The 24,345-nt window shown below is 48.4% G+C and overlaps 1 protein-coding gene across 2 annotated transcripts; it reads right to left on the bottom strand.

Annotated features, from left to right (window-relative positions):
- Positions 1-6,030: 6,030 nt before the first annotated feature.
- On the bottom strand, positions 6,031-23,602 carry GATA3 (GATA binding protein 3). Of its 2 annotated transcripts, none has more exons than XM_068987528.1 (5): positions 23,362-23,602; positions 20,513-21,049; positions 15,356-15,501; positions 10,951-11,076; positions 6,031-6,315 (listed from the first exon to the last, which is right to left on the bottom strand). In XM_068987528.1, exons 1-5 carry the CDS (start codon positions 23,600-23,602, stop codon positions 6,031-6,033), a joined length of 1,335 nt encoding a protein of 444 aa, XP_068843629.1. The 2 variants fall into 2 exon arrangements, with proteins under 2 accessions (XP_068843629.1, XP_068843630.1); XM_068987529.1 differs by having other exon boundaries at positions 15,356-15,498.
- Between the last annotated feature and the right edge of the window lie 743 nt (positions 23,603-24,345).

The following is a 24,345-nucleotide window of genomic DNA, read 5'->3' as shown; positions in this document are numbered from 1 at the left end:
CCCCTCCCCATTCAGCCCCATCTCCCAGTCCATTGGATTCCAACATTAGTTCCTGACCAACTATTCTAAAGACCAGATCACAGACTTCCCAGACTATCCAGGGGTTAAGACTTCGCCTTCCAGTTCAGGAGGCTCATGTTCTATTCCTGGTCTGGGAGCTAAGATCCTACATGCCTCAAGGCCAAAAAACCAAAACATAAAACACAAGCAATATTGTAACAAATTCAAAAAAGACTTTAAAATTCAGTTCAGTTCAGTTCAGTTCATTTCAGTTGCTCAATCGTGTCCATGAATCACAGCACGCCAGGCCTCCCTGTCCATCACCAATTCCCAGAGTTCACTCAGACTCACGTCCATCAAGTCGGTGATGCCATCCAGCCATCTCATTCTCTGTCGTCCCCTTCTCCTCCTGCTCCCAATCCCTCCCAGCATCAGAGTCTTTTCCAATGAGTCAACTCTTCGCATGAGGTGGCCAAAGTACTGGAGTTTCAGCTTTAGCATCATTCCTTCCAAAGAACACCCAGGGCTGATCTCCTTCAGAATGGACTGGTTGGATCTCCTTGCAGTCCAAGGGACTCTCAAGAGTCTTCTCCAACACCACAGTTCAAAAGCATCAATTCTTCGGCACTCAGCTTTCTTCACAGTCCAACTCTCACATCCATACATGACCACAGGAAAAACCATAGCCTTGACTAGACTGATCTTTGTTGGCAAAGTAATGTCTCTGCTTTTCAATATGCTATCTCAAATTGGTCTATGTCAAAAAAAAAAAAAAAACTTAAAAAGACCAGACCACACATGGCCCATTCAGCAGCATCCCAAATCCTGTGTCTTCTGATTTAAAAAAAAAAAAAAAATGGGGGAAAAAATTTAAAAAATTAATTCAAAAAATTTGAGGGGTGTTTTACAAGTTTGGTAAATTCTGTAGTTAGGAAAAAAAAGAGCTTCCATAAAGGGGGTGGTAGTTTAGGCTTCCCTGTTGACTCAGTGGGAAAGAACCCACCTGTCAGTGCAGAAGACGCAGTTTCAATCCCTGGGTCGGGAAGACTGCCAGGAGAAGGAAATGGCAACCCATTCCAGTATTCTGGCCTGGAGAATCTTATGGACAGAGGAGCCTGGCAGTCTGCGCTCCATGGGGTCACAAAGAGTCAGACACGACTGAGCAACTGAACAACACCCTGGTGGTTTGGCATGGAGTTGACACCATCTTTCTGCAGTGGGGGCCCCTTAGGGACAACGCCGCATTAGGAGCCGGGGCCAGGAGCCAGCGGCCCTGTGTGTCTCCACGCCACATCCCTAAACTGCACAAGACTGGGCACAGAGCCGCTGCGTTCAGAACCTGAGGCTCCCTCCAGGTGGGTGCAGGCCTCTGGGATGTTGTTGGGCCCCAGCAGCACAGCCCAGTGCTTCCTACTGCATGCCTTTTGTTTAGCCTGAGACCGAGCGGGTGGGGTGGGTTGGGTTGGGGGAGGCCAGGGGGGAGGGGGCTGCTCTCCAAATCCCCACGCCAAACTGTGCGCACAGACATGACAGGGGATTGTCAAAACACACCCCAAACAATGTGGCTAATGTACCAGGATCCCCTGCAAAGAAGGCCAAGGGTGAGAGAGGAACCGCTCAGAGAAAGCAGAAGCTGGATGGAGCACCCCCAAAAGAGCAGCTTTAGGGGAATATTGACCTATCTCCTCTGCTGATCCTCTTCTCCAAAGAGAAAGAGAGAGAGAGATGGAGAGAGAGCACAAGGAAGAAGAAAGGCTAGGCGCTGGCTATCTCCCTAAAATAGGCTGTAAGCTATTCAGGCAGAATTTCTTTACACAATGGATTGGCTGAAATCTGAACCATGCTGCCAACATCAGCTGGACAAGCAAGTCCTGTGTATTCCACTCAAGAGGGGCCAGGACACATTTCAGAAAGAGCCCGGAGTCTGCAGGCTGGGATGCTAACTCCTGTCCCAGGGTGACAGTCACAAAATACAAGTTAATTTGTGTTTCACAAGATAGTAGTAAGGACAGATGGGAATGGAATGACTCCCAGCCCAACTGGACTTTTACGAACCGGTGCTGCTGCAGGCTCTTAGGATAGTCTGCTCAAGATTTTAACTGGGGGGGGGCGGGGGGAGGGGGTGTGTCAGGATGTCTTTCCTAGTAAAGGATGTTCTCCAAAATATTTTAAAAATCCAATGGAATTGTAGCATTTTTCTTCTCATATGAGTCTTAGCATCTCTTCTAATGATGCAGAGAAACAGTCCAGCTTCAAAGAAATCAAACAAATAGCCTCAGGTCACCCTGATCGTTAGTGGCACAGCCAGGAATGAAACCCAAGTTCCCAGACTCCTAAGACTGTGGTGGTCACACGTCTCAAACGATCAATTTCTCTGAATTCTGAGGTTTTCCTTTTACTGGGTTTTTGCAAAGAAGAGCAGACGAGTCCCAATCTGAGGGTGTGTTCACACCGGTTGAGTAAGCTGGAATAAGCGAAAATGAAAATGTTTTTCAGAAGCTCATTTCATCTGAAAGTGCAGGAAGGGGTTGGTGTATTATTACTCAGCTATTCTGGATCCTGGTTAACATTTCTACTTTCCAGATAAAACTCTAATACAAAAATGTTCTTGCGCAGACGTTTTCTTTGCACCTTTCTGTGATTTTAAAATTTTTAATTAAAAAAAAAAAGACTTTAATCTCTGCTCAGCTTGGAAATGGAAGGGGTATTAGTAATGTGTGCTTGTCTGGGAAGGATCACAAAAATGGTTCAAGGATTTCGGATGGATTCGGGGCTGAGGACGGAGGATGGATTGCAAGAGAGTGTGTAGTCTTGATGCTTCTAAACCTTTGGAAGGTAAACGGGGCAGCTTCACCACTGTGAGGAAGACATCACAGCTGGGGATGAATGGCACTGGTGTTTCTGAGTTTCAGTTTAAGGAACAGGTGTTTTCCTGAATTTGGGTCTGATGTCCATTTCTACCTGGGGAGAACTGGCTGCTTTCAAACTGTTTCTAGCCTTCAGAAATCCTAAAATGATGTCCCCGGATGAGGAGTTAGCTTTAAAAATATTTTTAAACTAAAAATAATTCCAATTTCAAAGGTTTAGAAAACAGATACTGCTCTCAGCAGGCAGACTGTGCCTAGCGACCAACATCGAGGCCCAACCAGGAAGCTCACCACAGCTCACGTCGTTCGTTTCAAAAGGGAGTAACCTGTAAATGTCATAAGACTGAGACATTGGAGCCTTGGTTTCTCTATTTCCTACACTGCTTTTTTTTTTTTAAATAGCTCTTAAATGGACTTCATCCTAGATCTTCAATAGGCATCTGCTGAATCAGTGAAAGAAGTACTTCCATTCAAAATGTTTACATCATGAAAGTTCAGTGTTTGAAGAGTTCACACATAGCAAAATCTTTCAACAACTACGCAGTTTGTCTTTTTTGTACTGTGTTGGCTATGAAAATGTTTTCAAGAAATAATCCAAACGTGCCCATATATTCCCATGGATGAGCTAAGCGCAACTATTTCAAAAGAGAGGGAGAAAGAGATGGAAAATTAATTAGGGGCACAGTTTACTCAAGAATACTAGAGCAGTGTTTCAGATCTGCAATCTTGTTCTGTTTTTCTAGAGGAAACCCCATCTCAGGGTCACTGTTCTAGTGCAACTTTTTTAAGTGAAGAAAAGAAAGAACAAGATAATTCAAAACTATGAAAACATATAATGTTCTGATCAAGAAACTGGAGAACATAGTTTTTTTTAAATCTTCTGCATCATCTTCCAGAAATATCTTAGAATGTTAAATCCAGGTATTGAATTATATAATGACGTTTCTCTGAAGAAGGAATAGGATCCAAGGTGCCTTTACGGCTACAGCACCTAAGACAAAATGTAACTTGATTGTTGAGTTTGGGAATTTTCTGTGTGTGCCCCCAACTCCCGCCTGCCCTTCTCCCACCCCCAAGAATGTCAAGAATTTGAACTCCCTGTTCTTAAGGTGAAAGGGCATCAGCTCAAATCTGTACGGAGGGAAAAAGTGGCAAACCCTGAGACACTGGAACTCTCCAGCTACAACTGCTCCCAAGTTTACGATGGCAACAGACGGCCACGGCCCATGGCCTTGGGTGCCTCAGGAGTCACTGGAAACCACGTCTGAATTAGGAGCCAGGCAGATCTTCACGTGCATGTCAGTAATTCTCTACTTCTTTATTTCAACATTGAGCTTTAGCTTTGAAATATTTGCTAAGAAAGCAGAGAGGCAATTAACAGAGATTTTTCAAATGTGTGCCAGGGTTACACATTCTGTCAACAGAGTCAAAGGAAACTATACAGCGTAAGTTACAAAACGGTTATTTCATGTTTCGCAAACATTCCAATCCACCCTTCACTGTGGTGTGATTCAACAGTAGAAAAGCAAAACAGACATAATCTCAAGACCCAGCCCAGCTCCTTTCCATCTTGCAGAGAATCATGAGGAATCTCAGCTGCAACCTGCCCACCTGAGAATCTCAACAAGGAACTCCTCCCGTTTCTCTGGCGAGAAGATCTCCTTGAGGCCAGACCAGGAGGAGGGAAGAGCAACTCAGAGCGGACCACAGAACTTCCTCCAGCCCCGGGGATGCCTTCCTCTGGGCTGCATCTCGAGCTCCCAAGATGCCCAGTTTCCCAAACACATCGATGTTCCTGTCTAGGGTTTGCATTCTCTCCCAGTGTGTAGCTGAACACAAGTGGGCTCTGTTATCTTGTTTAAACTCTTTTTGCTTCGATTACCTAGAGCTACCAGATTCTAGAAGAGCTTGGCCACCACTCTTAATACGATGTTATTTGGTTGTTTCTTAAATATTTTAACTTTATTATTTCTTTATATTATTATTCCAACAGACTGCATGAAAGGCAGTGATCACTAACACAGAACACAACAGGCGCTAACATTCAGCCAGGCTGCTCTCAGGACCCAGGGCTGGCGGGCCTGAGCCGCTGACATGCACGTAGGTAGCTCATACACTGCTACCCTCATAGCACAGGCTGCGGGAGAAGTGACAAAGGACATATGCTCTTGTACCCTTAGAAGCTATTTAATAAATATCATCGAGAAACAAAATGGAAAAAAAAAAAAATCAGCCCTGTGGAGCACAACCACCTTAGGTCAACTGAACGTCACCCAGTTTTTTCAACCAAAAATGGAGAGAGAAAGAAAATATTAAAACAGAAACAAAAAAAACAAAAACAAAAAAAAAAGCAGTACTTAACACTAGCAGGAAATAAATTTATACAACAATTCAGTCTGTATAATATGATGAAATAAATCTACAACTTTTCTTATTTTGGTGCTTTGAATTATACATACAAACAACAATTACAGGGACATGTTCACAAAGCATGAAGGCCCGGGAAAGTCTAGTTGAACCCTCCAGGGCAACCTGAGAGTGGAACACATTGCCTGGAGTAACAGAATTTCCTACGCAGAGGCCCACAGCTTTGAACGAATGATTTGCCTACAAATTTTTTCTTTTTTTTTTTTCCTTTTTTTTTTTTTCTTGTAATGCATCAAACGACTGTAACCAGGAAAAGGAAACAAAACTGGCAGTTTGTCCATTTGGATATCAGACCTAGTTTCTTCTTAATCGCCACTCTTTATTTTCCCCCCATCGTCCTTCAAAGGCATGGCGTCCTCCGTGCCTTCCTGACAGCGACTGAGAGGCAATCAAGTCTTCTTTCAATGTACAGTATTTCTTACAACATAAGTTATATGCAATGTTCGGTGACTTTTTTTTTTTTTTTTTCACAGCACTAGAGAGACCCTGTTCAATAGGGAATGTGAGTTTGAATGGCTTATTCACAAATGGGATCCAGATTCGGGGAGTGAGAAAACAGACACCACGGTAGGCTGCGTCGTCCGAGTGGCCACAACATCAGGTTGCTTGATGCCTGCAAAAACACACAGATCCATCGGGTTTCGGTTTCATGATACTGCTCCTGCGAAAATGCACGTAGAAGGGGGCCAGAGGGACTCTCGCCGGGAGCCCTGTGAGTGTCGCTCGAGCAGGGACCCTAGCCCATGGCGGTGACCATACTGGAAGGGTGGTGAGGTCCGAAGGAGAGGCTGGACGGCGGGTGCATCGGCGTGGGCGTGGTCAGCATGTGGCTGGAGTGGCTGAAGGGCGAGATGTGACTGAGCGAAGACATGTGTCTGGAGAGGGCAGCGGGGTTGAACGAGCTGCTCTTGGGGAAGTCCTCCAGCGCATCATGCACCTTTTTGCACTTTTTGGATTTGCTAGACATTTTTCGGTTTCTGGTCTGGATCCCTTCCTTCTTCATAGTCAGGGGTCTGTTAATCTAAACAGAGATCAATTTTTTTTTTTTTTTACTTTTTTTTGGCTGGCTCTGAGAAGGGGCAGACTTCCACACCCAGGCACAGGTTCCTCTGACCACCCCAGATCAGGGATCTGCTTTCAGGGGGCTCCTTCCTCCCCATACCCCCTGACTCCTTCCCAGAGACCCCAGAGTTCTGCAAGTGAGGGTTCTGCAATGGGAGGGTCTCAGCCTCTATCAATTTCAAAAGCCAAGAGGCCCCAGGTAAGATGTTCCTAGCAGGACTTATTTGTTTTGTTCATTTGCACCAGTCATTGGGGGGAAAGTTGGTCTCAGGGAACTTTCTGTCCCCAAGGACCATACTCTTGAGCCACCCAAAATGGCTGTATTTCTCTGCTTCACTAAAATCTAATAACTTGTCTTCTTCCTAGAATTACCTTACACGATTTCAGGAGAAGAGAGGCAAGGGAGGGATTTTCAAGAGGGAAATATATCTGGTCTACTGGTCCAAAATCTGACTTAGAACTTTGGCACCACTAGGCAATCGGTCTTAAGGGTTTTGTCTCTCTGCCTTGAGAGGCCCAGACTGCTTCAAAGTAATTTTTGCTTGCCTCTCTTCTAACGGCCTTTTGAAACAAGAGGTGCTGTAAAATCTCCCCCTAAATAGACAGCTAGTGGGAAGCTGCTGCATAACACAACGAGCTCAAGCCAGCACTCTGTGGCCACCCCGGGCTGGGACGGAAGGTGGGAGGGCGGTTCAAGAGGGAGGGGACACACGTATATATTCATGGCTGATTCAGGGTGTTATATGGCAGAAACCAACACAACACTGTAAAGCAATTATCCTTCCATTAGACATAAAAACATTTTTTAAGTCATTTTAAACACAGGGAAAAAAAAATCTTCCCCTGAAATTTGTACATTCTGGGGCCGGAATTTAATATAATGCATCTTTGCAAAAATGTAACCTCTTGCCCCTGCCATAGCAACTGTGATGATGAAGTTGCAATTTCTACCTGGTCCTGACGATTCACTTCTAACTAGATGAGCAGCAAAACAACCAATCCACAAGAATTTAATATTCACTTAGTGGGTACAAAGCCCTGTGCTAGCCTGAAAGCACTCTCCTCCTAAAAAGCAAAGCCTAGGCATGAAGGATTTCCCTGGCAGCCCAGTGGTTAGGATTCTGAGCTTCCAATTCAGGGGGCAAGAGTTAGATCCCTGGGCAGGGAGCTAATATCCCATACTCCAAGTGGCAAAAAAACAAATACAATTCCAGAGTAAACAAAAGATTTAGGAAAAAAAAAAAAAAGACCAAGCATGAAGTTGAGGAAAAAGACCAAGGCAAGCACCTACTCTCATGATCATTGCTCTCGTCTTCAGGGTATCACTCTCTTCCTGATAAGCCCCACGTGTTTTGTTTCAAATACATATTTGCTTAAGGTGGGGGTGGGGGAACTTGACAAAGCAAACTAAGATCATTCCCCTCGAGGAGTCAGAATCAGATTGACCTCAACAGCAGCCACCTGCCCCACACAGCAAACCAACCACACATTCAGTCCCATTTCCAGGGAAATGGGCAAAGGGACTCGAGGCGGGAAGGTCAGGGTCTTAGTATTCCTGACTCCTTGGAGCAGAAACCACTTCCTCCTCCAGGGTCCTCAAGGGTGGAGGAAGGGAAGATTTCATGACTCAAAGATCTGCCTGTTTGCTCCAAAAGCTAGAACGAGATAGTGAAGGAAGTGAGAACCCAGAAGTCAAGAGGGCCAGGCTGCTGACAACACTTCTGGGAGCAGCGAACGCACGGCTTCTAGGGGCTGAGCTGGTCGGTTGGGGTGCTGACCCCAGGTCTGCCCCTCACACAGGAAGGCCGAGCTGAGTGACGGCAGAGAACATCTCAGGGTTTCTTCCTCAAAGTTATAATCAAGATAAAGACGCAGCCTACAGAGGCGATAGGAATCTACTGTCACATCAAATCTCCCCCGAGATATCACCTAGACACATGCTCTTCATGATGATATCTAGATATACAGGGCCAGGTATCTAAATATAATATCTAGTTACACAGATAGCCACACAAAGCCAGATAACTAGTCCCAGCACTGATACTGAGATAGGTAGTTATCTACACACCTAGATAAGGAGACAGGAACTAACTTAGGGCATGCCTGGTATCTCGATGGGCAGAACAAAACACAACAAAATGAGAATGTTCATAGATTAGTATCTCTTATTGTTAAATACACAACAAATCCGCCTCCTTCTGTGAATTCTTACTAAACCAGAGAAGGCAGAAAAACCACTCTGGAGGATGAGCACGCGTCTATCTCCCAGACACTGGGGCCCAGGACAGGGTGAGGGCATTTCCATGGTCTTCCAGGGGCTAAGAATCCACCTTGCAATGCAGGGGATACAGGTTCGAGCCCTGGTTGGAGAACTAACCGACTAAACCTGTGAGCCACAATGAGAGATGGATCTCCCACGATGCAACTAAGACCCAACACAGCCACATAAATGAATAAATATTTTAAAAAGAAAAAGAAGAGAGTGGGAGTAAGCAGTGAAGAAGGGCCCTTGACGTCTCTTGGATTTAATGAGAAAAGCATATCTTTCAGAAATAGATGGGTTTTCAATTGGATACAACTGAGATCACATCTCACTGTGGATGAGCAGTCAAAGAAATTTATAGCTGGTTCATTTCTCATAATTCCTTACTTCTGTGGAAATCAGAAAGAAGTACATACACACACACAATCCGTTACTCCAAACAGATCTCTGGTGTATTCTACAATAAGAAGGAGCTCACTCTTCCCTGGTCCCCAATAGTCCTGAGCTCCTAATCTCCCTGGAAGGTCTGTCGCTATTCAGAAATCCATCCGGGCCCTTCTAATTCATCAGCCTCATCCTTGTTTCTCTGAGTCATCATTTTTTCAAGTAAAACAAAATCAGAATAATTTCTGCCCTGTCTACATCATGGGACTCTTTGAGGCTCAAATGTTGTCAAACAACAGGAAAGTTCTTTGCAAACCATACATCACACCCCCAAAATCATTTTGTTGACGACCACTGGGTGAGCACAAGAACTCTACGGGCCCAAACCTTCCAGATTCTAATCACAAATCTGCTTCTCTCCATGGCAGTGAGCAAGGAAATTCCCCAAAGCGAAAACAGGCCTGGGGTTTCATCACTGATAAATGTACACAGACCACAATCTAGGGATGCAAGAGACAGAAATGATGGATTGTAATAAGACCCTGGTTCCATCAGCTCCAAGCCTTGAGTATCAAGCGGAGATGACATGCTGGCAGGGAGGTGTATTACAGGGTCCCCAGGAATCAACTCATGCCCAAGAGGTACCAAAGGACTAGATTGCTAAGGTAGTACCCTGGGAAGTTCTCCTGTGATTCAAAACCTCTAACCAGCCAATCTTCCTCCACAATTCACAAGTGTCTCTGGGTAAGACTCGCTGACTGCCAGGATGGCTCTGCGCAAACCCCTCTGCCTGTCCCCAGTTCACTCCCAGACCCTACCAGTCAGACTGGCCAAGAGACCTCAGGAAAACCAGACAGAACCACAGGGATGATATGAGAGAGACAGGGAGAGACAGACACAGACAGAGAGAGAACAAATTCTTTCTCTGGGATTAACATAAACATCAGGCGTCATTAGGGTCACAGCCTGTCAGCCAGAGTTGTACAAGGGGGAAAAAAAGAAATAGCTGAATTTTTTTTAAAGGTAGAGATATTACAAAATGAGAGGATCCCCGAATTGAAAGATCAAAACTGACACGGCCAAACTCACGTGACTGACTGGCAATTATCATTCTGCTAGTATGATCTATAAGGAAAAAGGCATTCTTTTCCCTGGAAAGGATAACCTCCGCAGGCTGCCTCTCAGGAGTTCTCCCGGGGAGGACAAACTCAGCAGATGAAATATCTCAGCCATTTCATCTCGTATCTTTTATACAGGGAATCCGTTTAAAATTCACAGCACAGGTTATGCCAAGCTCTCTACCCCACAGTAACTGAATCGCCCTGAGCTCCTGCCTCGTGCATCACAATCCTATTTACCTTTCTCTTCCACTCTCTGGCACACTCTTTCTTTTTTTTTTTTTTTGCAAAAAGTTTAAAATGCAAGAAACCATCAAAATATGTGTGGCAGCTTCTTTTTGGTTTGCTAAGGGGAAGATTTTTTTTTTTCCCCTTTAAAAACCCAGACGAGGTCTACCACACATTCTGTTTCCAATACAAACTAAGAGGTTGGGATCAATCTATTTTAAACCCTGCAGTCTTGACAAGGCTTCGCTGTGCCCAGTCCTTTCCCACACTGGATCCTACTGCCATGATTTTTCTGAGGCTCCTCACTGTGTGATTCAGATGGATCATCAACAAGGGCCTACTGCAGAGTGCAGGGAACTCCACTCAATACTCTCTAACAACCTATACAGGTAAAGAAACTGAAGAAGAACAGATGCATGTATCCGTATAACTGGATCACTTTCCAGAATACCTGAAACTAACACAACATTGCACATCAACTCTATGCCAATAAAATTTAAAAAAAAAAAAAAATCAAGAAGGGAACCAGGGGAGGGGAATGCCCTGCACTGTGCGTCAACCGAAAGAGACTGTCTGGGGGGTGGGACCCCCGGACACTTACATTGTGCAGCTTATAGTAGAGCCCGCAGGCATTGCAGACAGGGTCTCCATTGGCATTTCTTCTCCACAGAGTCGTAGTTGTGGTTTGACAGTTTGCACAGGACGTACCTGCCCTTCTTGCTGCCGACTGGGGAGGGGGTAGACAGGGGAGGATAAAAATCAAAACAAATGTTAAATGGGTTTGCAGAACCACGGAGACCAACTTAAAAAAAAGAAAAAAATTATCACTGAAATCAAAACTAGCAAGTGGCCCACATGAAAGAAATGAAGATCCCCAAAAGCTGTGTCAAGAAGAAAATTACAGCTGACCCACCGGCCTAGGAGTAGATCAGACCTTGGTCCGGTGGTCAGTAGGTAGCCTGCTGTCCCCCAGGGTGAAGAATCTGGGAGGATCAGAAAGCTGACCCTACCTCTCTAAATCACAAGCTATCCCCCCTCCTACAAAGTCACCAGATGGTTCATTTTTATGGGTTGCAATAATTTTTGGAATTAACCAGACAGGTTTGGGTACCAAGCTCTCTGTAGCTTTCTTCACCAGGCCTCCAGGAGGTCCTTTTGAAGAGCTACTCCCCAGAAAAACAGCTCTCAATAAGGATACTGGTCATCACAACAGCCTATCAGCCATGGAAGAGGAAACCCAAGCATCAGAAGTGCCTTCTAGATCCCAAATAAAGAACTGCTGGATGATAAGGAGAGCAGGCAGTGTGAGAATGTCTGTGCATATGTGACTGACACACACGGGGTGGGCCACAGAGAAAGCGCCACACCAGAACATCCTAAGTGAGCCAGACCTAGCCCATCTGCAGCTATCCTAAATGTGCACGGCCCAAACTTTCAGATTCGGTCAACTCGTGGTGACAGCCATCTTCATCCTCTTTAAGTGGTTTCCGGTTAATGAAACAAACTAAGAAGAACAAGGACTTCTGCAATCCACCAGGAGCACGGGCCCCACTTCTGCCTTCAATTCATCTGACTCCCTGGAAAGTTTCCTATACGCTCTCCACAGAGCCAAATGGTCACAGGTCAGATGTCAGTCCCAAGCTGAATTTTAATTATTTGATTGTGTCACGGCCTTCATTTCCTTTAAAAGGGAGATATTTCTTTCACTTTTTGACGTACTTAAATGCATCAGGGGGCTATTCCCTGCATCCATACTCAGAAAAAAAATAAACTTAAGCTCAAAAACTTTTGAAAGAAAATGAAGGTGGGTCCCTGGTAATCTCTCTCAGCTCCTCACTACCCCCTGTAACATAAAAAGAAATTTTCAACTGCAAAATTATTTCTGTCCCTGGACTCAAAAGCATTATCAAAGGCAAGAGAAACAGAAAGAATTTAGCTGCTCTTTATCTGTGATCAAGAAAATTCTGGCATGGTTATGAGAGCATGGAACAAAATGACAGGGATCAGGGTGAGATTTTCCATCAATATTTTATCCGGCAAGAACTTGAGCCAAACACTCAAAGTGGCCAGCTATGGAAAACCCAGAGGCAATTCCAAATGAACCAGGGTGATTCCTTTCCTTTCAAAGCTACTAAATTGTCCCAAAGACGCTCCCCTTTTCTACAGGTTTAAAAAGCAGAGCTATGGCACTTTTTTTTGCTTTTTTTTTTTCCCCCCAGTAATTCTTAGTTTCTGTGTTCTGTGGAACTAGAATGGAAACATAGCCCTTCTCCCTCATAACTGAGAAGTTTCTACTTTTGAGTAGTCCATTTGGAAAATAATTCACCGCAGTCCAAGAGTGCTGTCTCTCATTCCACAAGCCTCTGTCCACCTGCCTTTATGAAACATGATCGTTTAAGACTTAACTGGTGTTCTTGTACACCTTTGGGAAGAAAATGAAGTTATGAAATTGATGCTTAAGGATTTTGACAATTACATTACCATGCAATGATTATTATCATCCTGGACTGGTTTTCTACACTTTAAAAGAAATACTTGGATATAGCAGCCTAATATCTACTCAAGCGCTGGATTTCTCAGCCCAACAACTGGAAAGGGATGGTTCAAGCACAAAACACCAGCCGACAAAATAAGAGTTCGGAGTGACGAGGCTCGTGGTATAGCCCTTTGCAGTGTCTTGACGGTATCATGAATCTAAGCAAGCTCAGACTTTCAGTGAACTTATACAGAAGCTCTGAAAGTCACACTGTTTGGTTCACTAGGAGAAGACAAAGTATGTTAATAAAGCAAGCTAGAGATTTATGAAAATCCTCCACCACTACGAATAAAAATTTCTATGGGTCTTCCTTTCTCCTATGTCCGCATGGCCTGAGTTTATTTGGTGTTAGGTATGCATCTACCAAGGGGTGGAGTGGTCTTCAGTCCAAAGCAGAAACTGCAAATTGGAGAGACAGAGCCGGAAGGAGAGACAGGGAAATATAGGAAAGAAAAAAAGAAGTTCTAGATACTCAGAAGTCAAATACATCTAAGTGCTAAAAATATATGCACATATATCCTGAATGGGCCCCCAGTGTCTCTCTGGAGCATATGAATTCTATGGAACTAAAAATATAAAACCACCCAGAAGAGATGAGTAAGAAAGAAAAGACAGCTTCACATGTGACAGCAAAGGAACTCTACAATTATAAGCGATTATTACTCAGAGTTCTAGAGATTTCTTACGAAAGATGAATGTGGACAAAACTATATAAAATGCAAGTCTAGCCCTCCTAGGCAATCCGCCCCAGACAGAAGAAACCTCGAGAAAATGTCAAATGCATTCTTGCTCATCAACCAAACAACCACGGGGTCTGAGAATTTACTGCTCTCTATTTCTTCTTTACCTTTTAAAAAGAGCCCGATTATCATGATATCATGATTTATTTTAAAAAGAAAGTTTTTGTTGTTAGTTTTCTTTCTTTTTTTTCTTTTCTTTTCTCCCCCCTTCTCTCTTTTTTCCTAAGGCCAGGTTTGGAGTGATTCAGAACATTCTTTTGTGGTGTGATCATACTAATTCTGCACTAACACCTCCAGTCTTTTTTTTTTTTTTTTTCAAACAACGTCTTGTTCTGATACGTTCAAACATCTTGATGTTTAGGTTGGGGAAGCTGAGTTGTTGTTTATGAGTTATCTCCAGAGCTCAGATATCCGGCAGCTTTTTCCTAGGAAGTTAGCTTTGCACATGAGAGAAAGGAAAAAAAAAAAGTACCAAAGAGCATGAGGACAAGTCGGGGGAAGGTTGAGAAAGCTGGAGACGGGGGCAAAGATCAGAAAGAATAAAGCCTGGAGACCTAGGATGGCCAAAAATTAAAGTCACGTGGGCATGGCCATCCCTAGAAAGATTTTCCTTCTTCGGAAAAGGATGTGAAAGGTGTTGATTTGCACTAAAATCTGATGAGGAAAACAAATTATTCTTTAAAAAGAATGCAGAGGATTTGGAGGGGTCCACCTTACAATCTGAGGGATGCTACTTCATCCATTCATCGGCGCGGGGAAATTCCCCTCCTCCCCTCTCCACCTGGTGAATGTCATCACCACAAAAAGCATTTTGATCTCTTGACTGTGGTTAGAGTTATCATTTGCCAAGCCTGCTTTTATTTGTCTGTTACATACACTTGCTATTCAATCTGGCCTGAGGTTCCAAAGACAAGTTTGCAAACGAACCTCTCCGGCTAGTTTTCCTTATACGTGCTTGCTTGTGCCAGGTTTTCTCAAGTATTCCTAGGGGTCAAGAGGTTTAAGAAAGGGAAAAAAGAGGGGGAGAGAGGAAACGGCCACCGGGCTGGCAGGAGTTCAAAGGGAAAATCAGACTAGACGCTAGGAGAGACCAGGGAGCAGGACGGAAATCAGTTTTCTCCTGTGTTTACCTGTGGCAATTCCTCAATTCTACAGACCATGGGAGAAGGAAAACTCCACAAAGGCCACCGGCTGCTGCTTGTGCAATGCAGCTAATAGGCCCCATTCATCTTACAGCCCTGGCCACATGAGATCTCATCGGGGGCACTAAGGCAACACTGAGACCATCATCACTTCCTGGGAGACCCCTTCTACAGCTCCAGAAACAAGTTCTGGGTGGCACCTGCGAGCCTCCACCCCCCTACTAACCTTCTCTGTGAGGCTGCGGCTATCAACACACTTCCAATCAGTCACCCCGGTCCCGTTAAAGCAATCATTCTATCAGCGAAGATATTTAAGATTGGATAAATCAGAAGTCAGCATCCTTAAAAACGTGGTAAGTGACTTAAGAACCATGGAGGGGGCGATAGAAAGAGAGAGAGAACACTTTCCTGTATATCTAATTTGAAAAAAAGAAAAAACAAAGACAAGGGGAAAGCTACCCCAAGCCAGCTGACACGATTTTGAGCTGTCCTGCCAATTTCCTGCAGAAAGCGCTCCTTCCTGAAGAGGGGAAATTAAAGACACAAAATGGAGAGTGTCAGGTCAGGGCTGCCCCAGGGACAACTCACCAGCCTTCGCTTGGGCTTGATGAGGGGCCGGTTCTGTCCGTTCATCTTGTGGTAGAGCCCGCAGGCATTACACAGGTAATGCCCAGTTCCATCTCGTCGCCAGAGAGGGGTGGATGTCGCCCCGCAGTTCACACACTCCCGGCCTTCTGAAAACAACATCACACATAAGTCACTTATGGAAGGCAGACACACGATAAAGCTGCCAGCAGAATTAGGGAATGAAAGCTAAATAGACAACTTTTTTTTTTTCCTCTCTTTTTCTTCTTTTGCGGAACTTTCTCCCCTCCAGCTCCCTTGAAAAAGAATGACTGTACAGCCCTCTCATGTCCTGACCATTCCCATGTACACATACATGCATGTACGTACGCACAGGCACACACGTGTACACACACACGTACACACACACACACACAGCTTCCTGGCCCAAGAAGTGACACAGGAATCAGAAGCAACAGACACCTGTCCAGGGCCAGCCCCACTCGATGGGGAAGATGAAGCAGAGCCCAGGAGGAAGGCGGATTTCAACCTGAAACAGTTCCCTGGGAAAATCCTGAGCCCCAGACAATGGCAAAAGCTAAACACCCCTTTCATTTCCCTCAGAGGAAAACAAAGATGATCCATTCTCATCACCACGCCTGTCTATACAGATTGATTAAATAATGACGATCAGGATGAGGCCAAAGGAGAGATTCATCAATGGCTAGATTGAGAAAACAGATAATAAACAGATGAACAGATAGATCGATTGGCTGACGGATTTTTAGCAGCGAGGACTTTAGGTTTTACTTCCAATAAAACTGTAAACGTCCCTGGCTAGCAAGGAAAAGATGAAGACCCCACAGGGCCCACTCCTTCCCCACCATCTCTCTTTCTAGAAAAGGCCCAGGTTTTCTGCGGGTTCCCAGCCCGAGACTCCAGTCTGAAGGGTTGGAGAGACACACAGAGGCTTCTTGAAGGCCAGGGAGCTGGAGAGGGGGGAAGGAGACAGAACCAAGGGAAGTGTTAACAGGTGAGGAGTGGGTCAGGAGGATGGGCCAGTTTGGGGCGGGGGAAGGGAGGCCCTCGGGTAGGCTCATTAACCAAGGCCTGCCTGCAGTTGCTCTTTTTCCAAAAAAACAAACAAACAAAATCAACAAAAAAACCGGCCAGGCCAGGTTGGAACAAGGCTCACTCTAGGGGCTGGAGAGTGACCGGGCCCACCTTTGGAGGGGAAGCCCCCAGGGGGAAGCCCTCCAGATGCTATTGTAGGAACTGCCTGCCAGCTCTTCTGAACTTCTGCAGGGGGAGGAAGAGAAGGAAGGTTTCTGGGAGAACTTGCCCAACTCCGGGGGGGCTCATTCCCCTGAGGAAGGCACACCAGCTTCACAGCCCTCCCAGACGGAGCCAACCGGAGCCGGTCTGTTCAAGAACAGGATGATCTCCCAGGTGCCGTGGGGAGGCTTGGGGGTGGTGGGAAAGATGAGTCCCTAACAGTTGTTTTTAAAGATTAATCAGCTGACCCCAAACTACCAGGAAGACGGGGTGGGGTGGGGGAGGGAAGGCCAGCCCAGGGCCCGGGCCCTGCTCAGGTTTAGGAAAGCCCCAGACCCAGCATGAGGGTGGCAGGGAATGGACACCCCCAGAGCCTGGGCTCTTCTCCAGAAACGGGCTCTGGGGAAGGAAATGGACTTTTGGAAATGAAAGTGGCTCTGGCCTCCTTTTACAAGCTGGAGGTACTCTGAGGAGTTTCGTCCACTTTGCTTTTCTCAAAAAAAAAAAAAAAATGTGAAGGAGTTATGAGATTTCACTTTCCTTGTTCCCCCTTCCAAAAAGGTTCTTAACCCGGGGTCTACAGACAGCCTTCCACGCAGCCCTGCAATGAGCCACACGAGCGTGGCCCTAAGCGGGCCAGGAGGGCTTGCAAGGCACCCAGCAGACTCTGGGCTGAGTCACAAGCAGACGCCTCTGCTCTGGGGTCAAAAGCCGGAGGGATGCGGCCACTGAAGGTGCGGAGGCGCAGAGGAAGGAGGGAAGGGCAAGTGGGCGAGGAGCGGCCACAGGCAGCTAGGGGCCCCCAAGCCCTTCTGGCCCCTGCAGGGCAGGCCCAGCCTCTCCTGGGGGCAGCCGTGCCCACTGTCCAGCCCACACCTACTCCCCCACCTTCAGAGACAGCGGCCTCGGGCTCCCCGTTGTCTCACCCCCCAGACCTTTGCGGGTGTCTCCTGGACCCCAAGCCTCCTCCATCACCCTCAGCTTGGGCTGGACTGCCCCGCTCCCGGGCACCTGGGCCACCTGGGCCGGGGATGTCCCCGCCTGACACCATCAGTCTGATTTCCTTTCCTTTGTCAGGTGGCGGGGAGGATGACAGCTTCCTTTTCTGAGGGACTTTGAAAGCCAGCAACGGTTGCCTCTCCAGCGAGGCTCTGCACACTAGAGCAATTTTCTGTCTTGATTCACTCGGCAAGTTCGCGATTGCCTCACGTTGGTTTTCTCTTATTCTTTTTTTTTCCCTTCTCTCCTTGTTGCCTCTAATCTGTGACTTCAGCAAACAACGAATTTTCCTTAGGGAGGCCCTGACTGTCCCCTGCTCTCTTTCTCCACGCTCACTGCCTGGTGTGAGCTGCTCAGACACCTCGCGCTAAGGTGACAACCGCAGGCCTCTTAGCATTCAACAGCCATTTTCAGACACCCCTCTGCCTCTGACTATAAGCCTGAGCCTGGAGTTAGATGGAAAGGGGTACGGAAATTGCAGAGGAAAAAGGGGGGAGTGGCAAGCCCCACGATGGAAGGGATCCGGGGAGAGCTAAGAATTGGTGCACCCCCCCTCCCCTGCTGAAGAAAAACGGCTTATAGTCTCTTGTTTGCAAAGACACATCCCAGCCCGACAGCCTGGGCGTTAGAAAAGCAATAGATGCTCTAAACCACAGCTCAACCGTCTCTCCAAAATGCGACAACCCTCTCTTCTCTGGGCTCCTCCTTCAGGCAATTGTGAAGAAGAGGTTAAATTAAAAAAAAAAGAAAAGCAACCACGAAAACCAAGAGAGTCCCCTTCTCAGGAATTCCCACCCCTTGCACCCTCCTTAGGAGTCTGGAAACTTCCTCTGCACACTCCACACTCCCAAAAGTCCCAACTCCCTCGCTGCCCAGGTGTGCGGCCCAGGATTTTTTTTTTTTTTTCAAACTGTGAGAAAGGAATAGGGAGGAGGAAGTCAAAAGCCAAATTTAAATCGGCTCCTCTCCTCTCTCCCCAACCGAAAAAAAGAAAATAGGTATATAGGTGCCCCTGGTTCTGGTTTAGGGAAACCACAACCCTCTCCCCCTCCCCTCCCCAATGTCCCGAGTCTCCAGGAAAGTGACAAAGACAGGCAGGAGGTGCACAGGACAGAGTGGGGGTGGGGGGGAATCAAACTTCGAAATGAGGGCAGAGGACCAAAGGCATTTGGAAAAGTCACTCTGTCCTCTCCCCCCACACAAACCACCTCCCCAGCCTCAGAGACCACGATCTTCCCCCCAACTTTTCAGCCCTACCAGAAAAGAGAACTTGAAAAAAAAAAGCCCACTCTGACCTCAAAACTGCACAGGTTTGGCTCTTACTGCCAGCAGCCGTCCAGCCTTGATCAACAACCTCCCCCTCCCCGCTTCGGGGGACCCTCCGCTCCCCGCTTTCCTGCCTGTCCTCCCTTCCTCCTGCCGCCTCCCTCTCCCTCGGCCGACTTTCATGTACTGAACATGCAGGTCTGAGTTTTTCTGTCAGCCTAACCGCATCCGGGCTCTAGTGAAGTTCCTGGCTCGGGATAAACAATGCAACTGTCGCGTGCAGCAGTCTGAAAATAATTGGATTAGCTGAAACATATCAACTAAATAGAGACAGTCCTGCCCAGGCAGTCGGAGTGAATGTCACCCTGGAAAAAAACCCTGGAAACTGATCTCATGGTCACTGGGGCGCCCAGAGCCCTCTCTCGGAAGTTTTCTAAACCCGGGTTTTGCAAGCTCTGTTTCAAGACTGGTTGTCTCATCCAGAAAAGACAAGCGATTTCCACCACTTCAGTGTCTACAGAGTCTGTAGAGAGATTGGCTGGGGGGGGGGGGGGGGGGTAGCCAGTTAGGACAGACCAGGACAGACACCCACCCTGAAATGGATATTTCCCAAGGAGACATGCCAATCTTCCCAAAACCATCTTGGAAAAAAAAGAATACAGTGAAAAGGCATCTCAAAGAACCCCTGACTGATTCAGCCACTTCGACATGGGTAGTGGATTATTTTATTTTTAAAACATAAAAAATATTTTGTGTGGGCTCTGCATTTCCTTTCATGCTAGCCTCTACACCAAGAGAATACACATGCAGCTCAATTTTGGGGGGGGTTGGGTGGGCAGGGTGCTCTTCTGTAAGCAGATGAGCAGAAGAAGCAGAGACAGGCACCTGGGGAATCTTTTTCCGTCCTTCCTAACCTCTCTGGCTTCAGATCAATCGGGGAGTAGGTCATCAGACGCCTTCCTGCCCCTGCCTAGTAATGGGCTCCCAGTACCCGAAGATACTGCAGGTAACAAGCCCTTCTGATCTTCACTGAACTGCTTCCCCAGAGCGGAGCTCCCCTCTCTACCCAGAAGTCAGGATTCGAGCCCCCTTTGCCACGCAGAGAATGTGTGTCCTGATTTTGCCAGGGTCCCGCCCCCGACGAAAAATATACACATACTTTATTTATACATGTCTGTGTCAAGGGCTGTCCTCCGGTGACTGCCTGACCCCCTCTGAGCTGAGCAGAGGGAGAGAGCCAGGACACAAAGGCCAAGGGGGTCAGAGGAGGGACCTGTTTTGTTTGGGTTTCAGGAGGTTTCGTTTTAGCATTAAACACTAAAGACTTATTCCCTCGCCTTCCATTTGGGCTTGCAAACTGACTAAAGGTTACCGCCAGCAACCACCAGTACCCCCGCAGGACAAGCAGGAGATGGGGGTTTGTTTTTGTTTATCTTTTTCCTTCTCTAGCTCTAAGGGGGCCTTTTCAACCAGATCCCATTTCCCTCTGCTCTGAAGACAGGACCGAGACAAGACACACCTCCTTCTCTCCCCATGGAAGAACTGGGAAGGCGGGCTCTCTCGTCCCTGCCTGGGATTTCAGATTGTGGAGGGGGCTGTGGGGCAAAGGAGAAGGGTCTCTGGGGGAGAGAAGGTTCCTACCTGTGCTGGATCTCGCCTTGGGCCTCGACTTGCATCCGAAGCCGGTGGGGGAGCCCCCAAGGAGGCTGCTGGGCGGGAAGAGTCCAGAGCTGTACTCGGGGACGTAGGGCGGGTAGGTGGTGATGGGGTGGTGGGCTGAGGCCGCCGCCCCTCCCAGGGTGGCCATGCTGCCACGGGGGTGCGCCGACTCCAGCTTCATGCTGTCGGGCAGCGGCACCTGGTACTTGATGCACTCCTTCTCGTCCTGGCGGCCCGAGCCGGCCGAGCCCGGGGTGGACAGGGATGGGTCTGGGGAGACATCCTTCGGCGGGGTGGGCGGGAAAGTGAAGAGGTGCGGGCTGGAGTGCCCCGCCGACAGGGAGGAGGATGAGGCCGGCGGGTAGACCGACAGGGGCCCCGGGGAGCCGTGGTGGATGGACGTCTTGGAGAAAGGGCTGAGGTTCCAGGGCGAAGCAGTGTGATGGCTGCCCAGGGCCTTGCCACCATCCAGCCAGGGCAGGGATCCGTGCAGCAGAGGTGGCCGGCATACCTGGCTCCCTGTAGGGAAGGGAAGGGGCCAGAGAGAGACACAGGCAGGTGAGAGCAGCCCCCAAAGGCACCGGGGGCGTTCACGCCCTCCACCCCTGCCTCTCCTGCAGCAGGACAACCTCAACACAGACTGGCCCCAGCAGTACCTGGGCCAGCACACCCTCTTCACCCCTGTCTCCCACACCAAGGTCCCACCAGATCCAGGGAATCAAGGGCCTGCATCTGACCCTCGAGACCTGCTGCGATGGAGCAAGAAGGGGCCCTGGCTTTCTTGGCCTCTCCAGATACACTTTCTAAATCACAGCCCCGAGGTCCCTCTCTGGAACCTGACTTGATTTATTGGTTTCCTTCAATGACCCAGTGGCCCCCAGCCCAGACCTAATCCCAGGCAGCCTGATAAGAGGGTGGGCTGTGAAGGATGAGGCCTAAAGGGGTGCGCCCGCCGCAGGACCGCTCAAAACCAGAAGAACACACGGACCCAGCGGCCCAGGCCCACAGCAGGAAGGATAAGGCTTGGAAGAGAGGGGAAGGACCATTTTAGGGTGACTTCCACGTACCCTTACTTCACTGCTGGCTTATAAATGACCAGGCCTGAAATGAGACTTGCAGGAAAATTAATTGCTCAGGCTTATGGAGAAAGTTTCCAAGGCTAGACCCTGGTATGGCACTTTTGTCTGCCTTTGTCACCTCCCAAATCCTAGTGAGAAAAAAACAGGCCCATCTCAACCCCAAGGTTGTGATTTCACCAGTGTAATATAAGAATTTTCACCTGAGCCCCAGAGACACAAAATTCCAGTTTCTGTGTCTATTTCGCAGTAAACTGAGTCCTCCTTTAAAATACAGAGCGGTAAGGCAGCCCTAACTCAGACCAAAAGACACTCTGAGAGGGGTAAGTCTAAACGGCAAGTGCAAATCCTCACACTTATTGATCTTTTAATCCAGTACCTGTCTCAGCGTTTGACATTCTATTTAACCATTAAGAACAATACTGAAACTAAAATCTTCAGAGAGAGGAAGGGGAGGGGAGACGAGGGGGAAGGAGAGTTCTCTGAACACGGAGGGTCACGCTTCACATTATGCAGGAAGTCCTATAGTAAATAATATTAAGGCTGCATTTACCTCATTTCCACTTAACTGCTGATGTGCACAGAACGAGGGCAAAGAGCACCCCCTCTGCAGAAACAATTGTTTAAAGCCTGGTGACAGCAGGGTGAGAACGCCAGCTCCCACAGGGGCTCTGTCATCAGCCCCAGCCCTGCGACCTAAGCAGGGGAACCAGGGCAGATCTCCAGGAGAGCAATGCACAGTTCCTCCACTTAAAATGTTGCTCCTACTTTTTCTTTGGGAACCCACTTACAGATGGAAAGTTTAAGAGCTTTCCCCCTCAGCTACGTAGGGCTGGGTTTCTCTTTACCATTTCAGAATTCCCCCGAACTTCTCAAGATGAAAAGAGAAAGGAAAAAGTAAATACTGGGATCGCATTCATAGAAGGAAACCCTGATAGATCCTAAATCTTCTTTGGGACCCTATGGGTCAGCTGCAGGCAGGAGGAGAGAGAAAGGCAAGAGTTGCCGGGAGCAGGCAAGGAGGCAACCAAAAAGCATAGACGCAGGAAAATTCTGTGCAGGCGGGAATCTAGGAAACCCCAAATGTCCCAAACTTAAAATGGTAGTCTTTCCATCAAAACCGGGTCAAGCACCAGAATTCCCTTCTTCGGAGCCTAGGAGTTAGGAGATATGCCTAAAAACCAAATGCACTAGTTTTAGGGAAAGGCCGAAACACAGCGAGGGGAATAAATACATTCCTTGGGCCCTTCTGGAAATGTGCTGGAGAAACACACCGAGGCACGCCGGCAGAAGCCCCCGAGAGAGAACCACGGGATAAATGGGGGAGAGAAGCCCCTAGAAAGAACTAAGCCCCAGCCAAGTTTGGCCCGCGCCAGATGCCCGGCCTGGGGAGCGGTGACCGGCGGAGGCGGAGGTTCGGCTCTCCAGGCGCCCCGGACCTCCAAGGCCCCCGAAGCCGCGACCGCGCGGGGAAAGAGGGCTGCCGCGCGGCGCCCGCCAGGTGAGCGCCAGGCCCCCGGGCCGCAGCCGCATAAAGGCGCCTGCTGCGACTGTTTTGAAAAACAGACTAGAGACGATCAAGACGCCTTCCTCGCCCATTTCCGGGCCCCAGTTTTTTAAATGGAGCAGCAGCGGCACTTGTGGGGGGCTTTGGCCGGCTCTCCCCACCCCCTGGTCCCTCCCTGCCTCCCCGACCCGGGGAGCCGGGACAGCCGGTCGGGGGAGGGGTGGTCCTCGCACCCGGGGAGCACTCACCGTGGTGGGTCGGAGGATACCTCTGCACGGTGGCCCTCACCGAGTTTCCGTAGTACGACGGGACGTGGTTGCCTTGACCGTCGATGTTAAAAAGTACATCCACCTCCTCGGGCAGAGGGTACTGCGCCGGGTCCATGTAGGAGTGGCCGAGGCCCGGGTGGTGAGTGTCCGGGTGCTGCCCGTTGAGGACCGCGGGGTGGTGATGGCTCACCCAGCGAGGCTGGTCCGCCGTCACCTCCATGGCCCCGGCTGCGCTCGCGCCCTCTCGCCGGGCCCGGAACCCGCGCGCGGAGAGAGAGGGCGGTCGGAGGCTCCGAGGCTCCGCAGGTGCTCCTGCCGTCGGAGGGGCGGGGGTCGTTTAAGGATTTGTTTTCAGTGGGGGAGTAAGAAAGCTGGGAAGGAAAGGTGAGCAAATGAGTTTTTTTTTTTTTTTTAATAAATCTTTGCGGGGTAGTTTAGCAAAGAGAAGAGGAAGAAAAAAAAATTCCCAAAATTAGGTACGGGAAGACAAAAAAGGGCCAAATTGTAAAAGAGAAGCGAGGACTGGCTAGAACTCTGCAAGTGAGGCTCCTGTGCACCGGGGGCTCCTCGGCGGCTCCGAGACTGAGTCTCTCCTGGGCCACCTGCAAAGGAAAGAAGGGGAGACCTGGATGAGATCCCTAAGTACTTAACACCTGAGTTGATGAAGTGGCATCTCCTCCCCCCGAGCTGTCCTGCCCCGCGCCGGCGCCCCCGGGACACGCTAACTCGCGCGCACTCACGCACGCCCCCTCCGGAGCTCGGAAACCGGGAGGCAGCAAAGGACCCGACGACTCCCAAGCGCATCCCCAGCTGCCTGGGTCTCCCGGGATCCCGGGACTGACTGAGCGGTTCCCACTTGAACGACAGCTCCCTCCCTCCGGGGACCCAGGTCCCAGGACCGACTTTTCAGCCTCCAGAAACTCTCCGAAAGAGGAGGGTTGAGTTTTCCGTGTTTTAAAGTCC

This window comes from Capricornis sumatraensis, chromosome 15, assembly GCF_032405125.1.
Source record: "Capricornis sumatraensis isolate serow.1 chromosome 15, serow.2, whole genome shotgun sequence".
NCBI lineage: Eukaryota > Metazoa > Chordata > Mammalia > Artiodactyla > Bovidae > Capricornis > Capricornis sumatraensis.
The sequence above is the reverse complement of the archived record's forward strand: the minus strand, read 5'-3'. Positions and strand labels throughout refer to the sequence as shown.

What these genes read in the sequence shown, in the direction of transcription:
- GATA3 (XM_068987528.1), bottom strand. Translation starts at nt 23,602, where the DNA reads ATGGAGGTGACGGCGGACCAGCCTCGCTGGGTGAGCCATCACCACCCC. An exon ending in CAAGGCGAGATCCAGCACAG is followed by an intron (nt 15,502 to 20,512) that starts GTAGGAACCTTC and finishes TGTTGTTTTCAG; the next exon opens with AAGGCCGGGAGTGTGTGAAC. An exon ending in TCTACTATAAGCTGCACAAT is followed by an intron (nt 6,316 to 10,950) that starts GTAAGTGTCCGG and finishes ATCTCTGTTTAG; the next exon opens with ATTAACAGACCCCTGACTAT.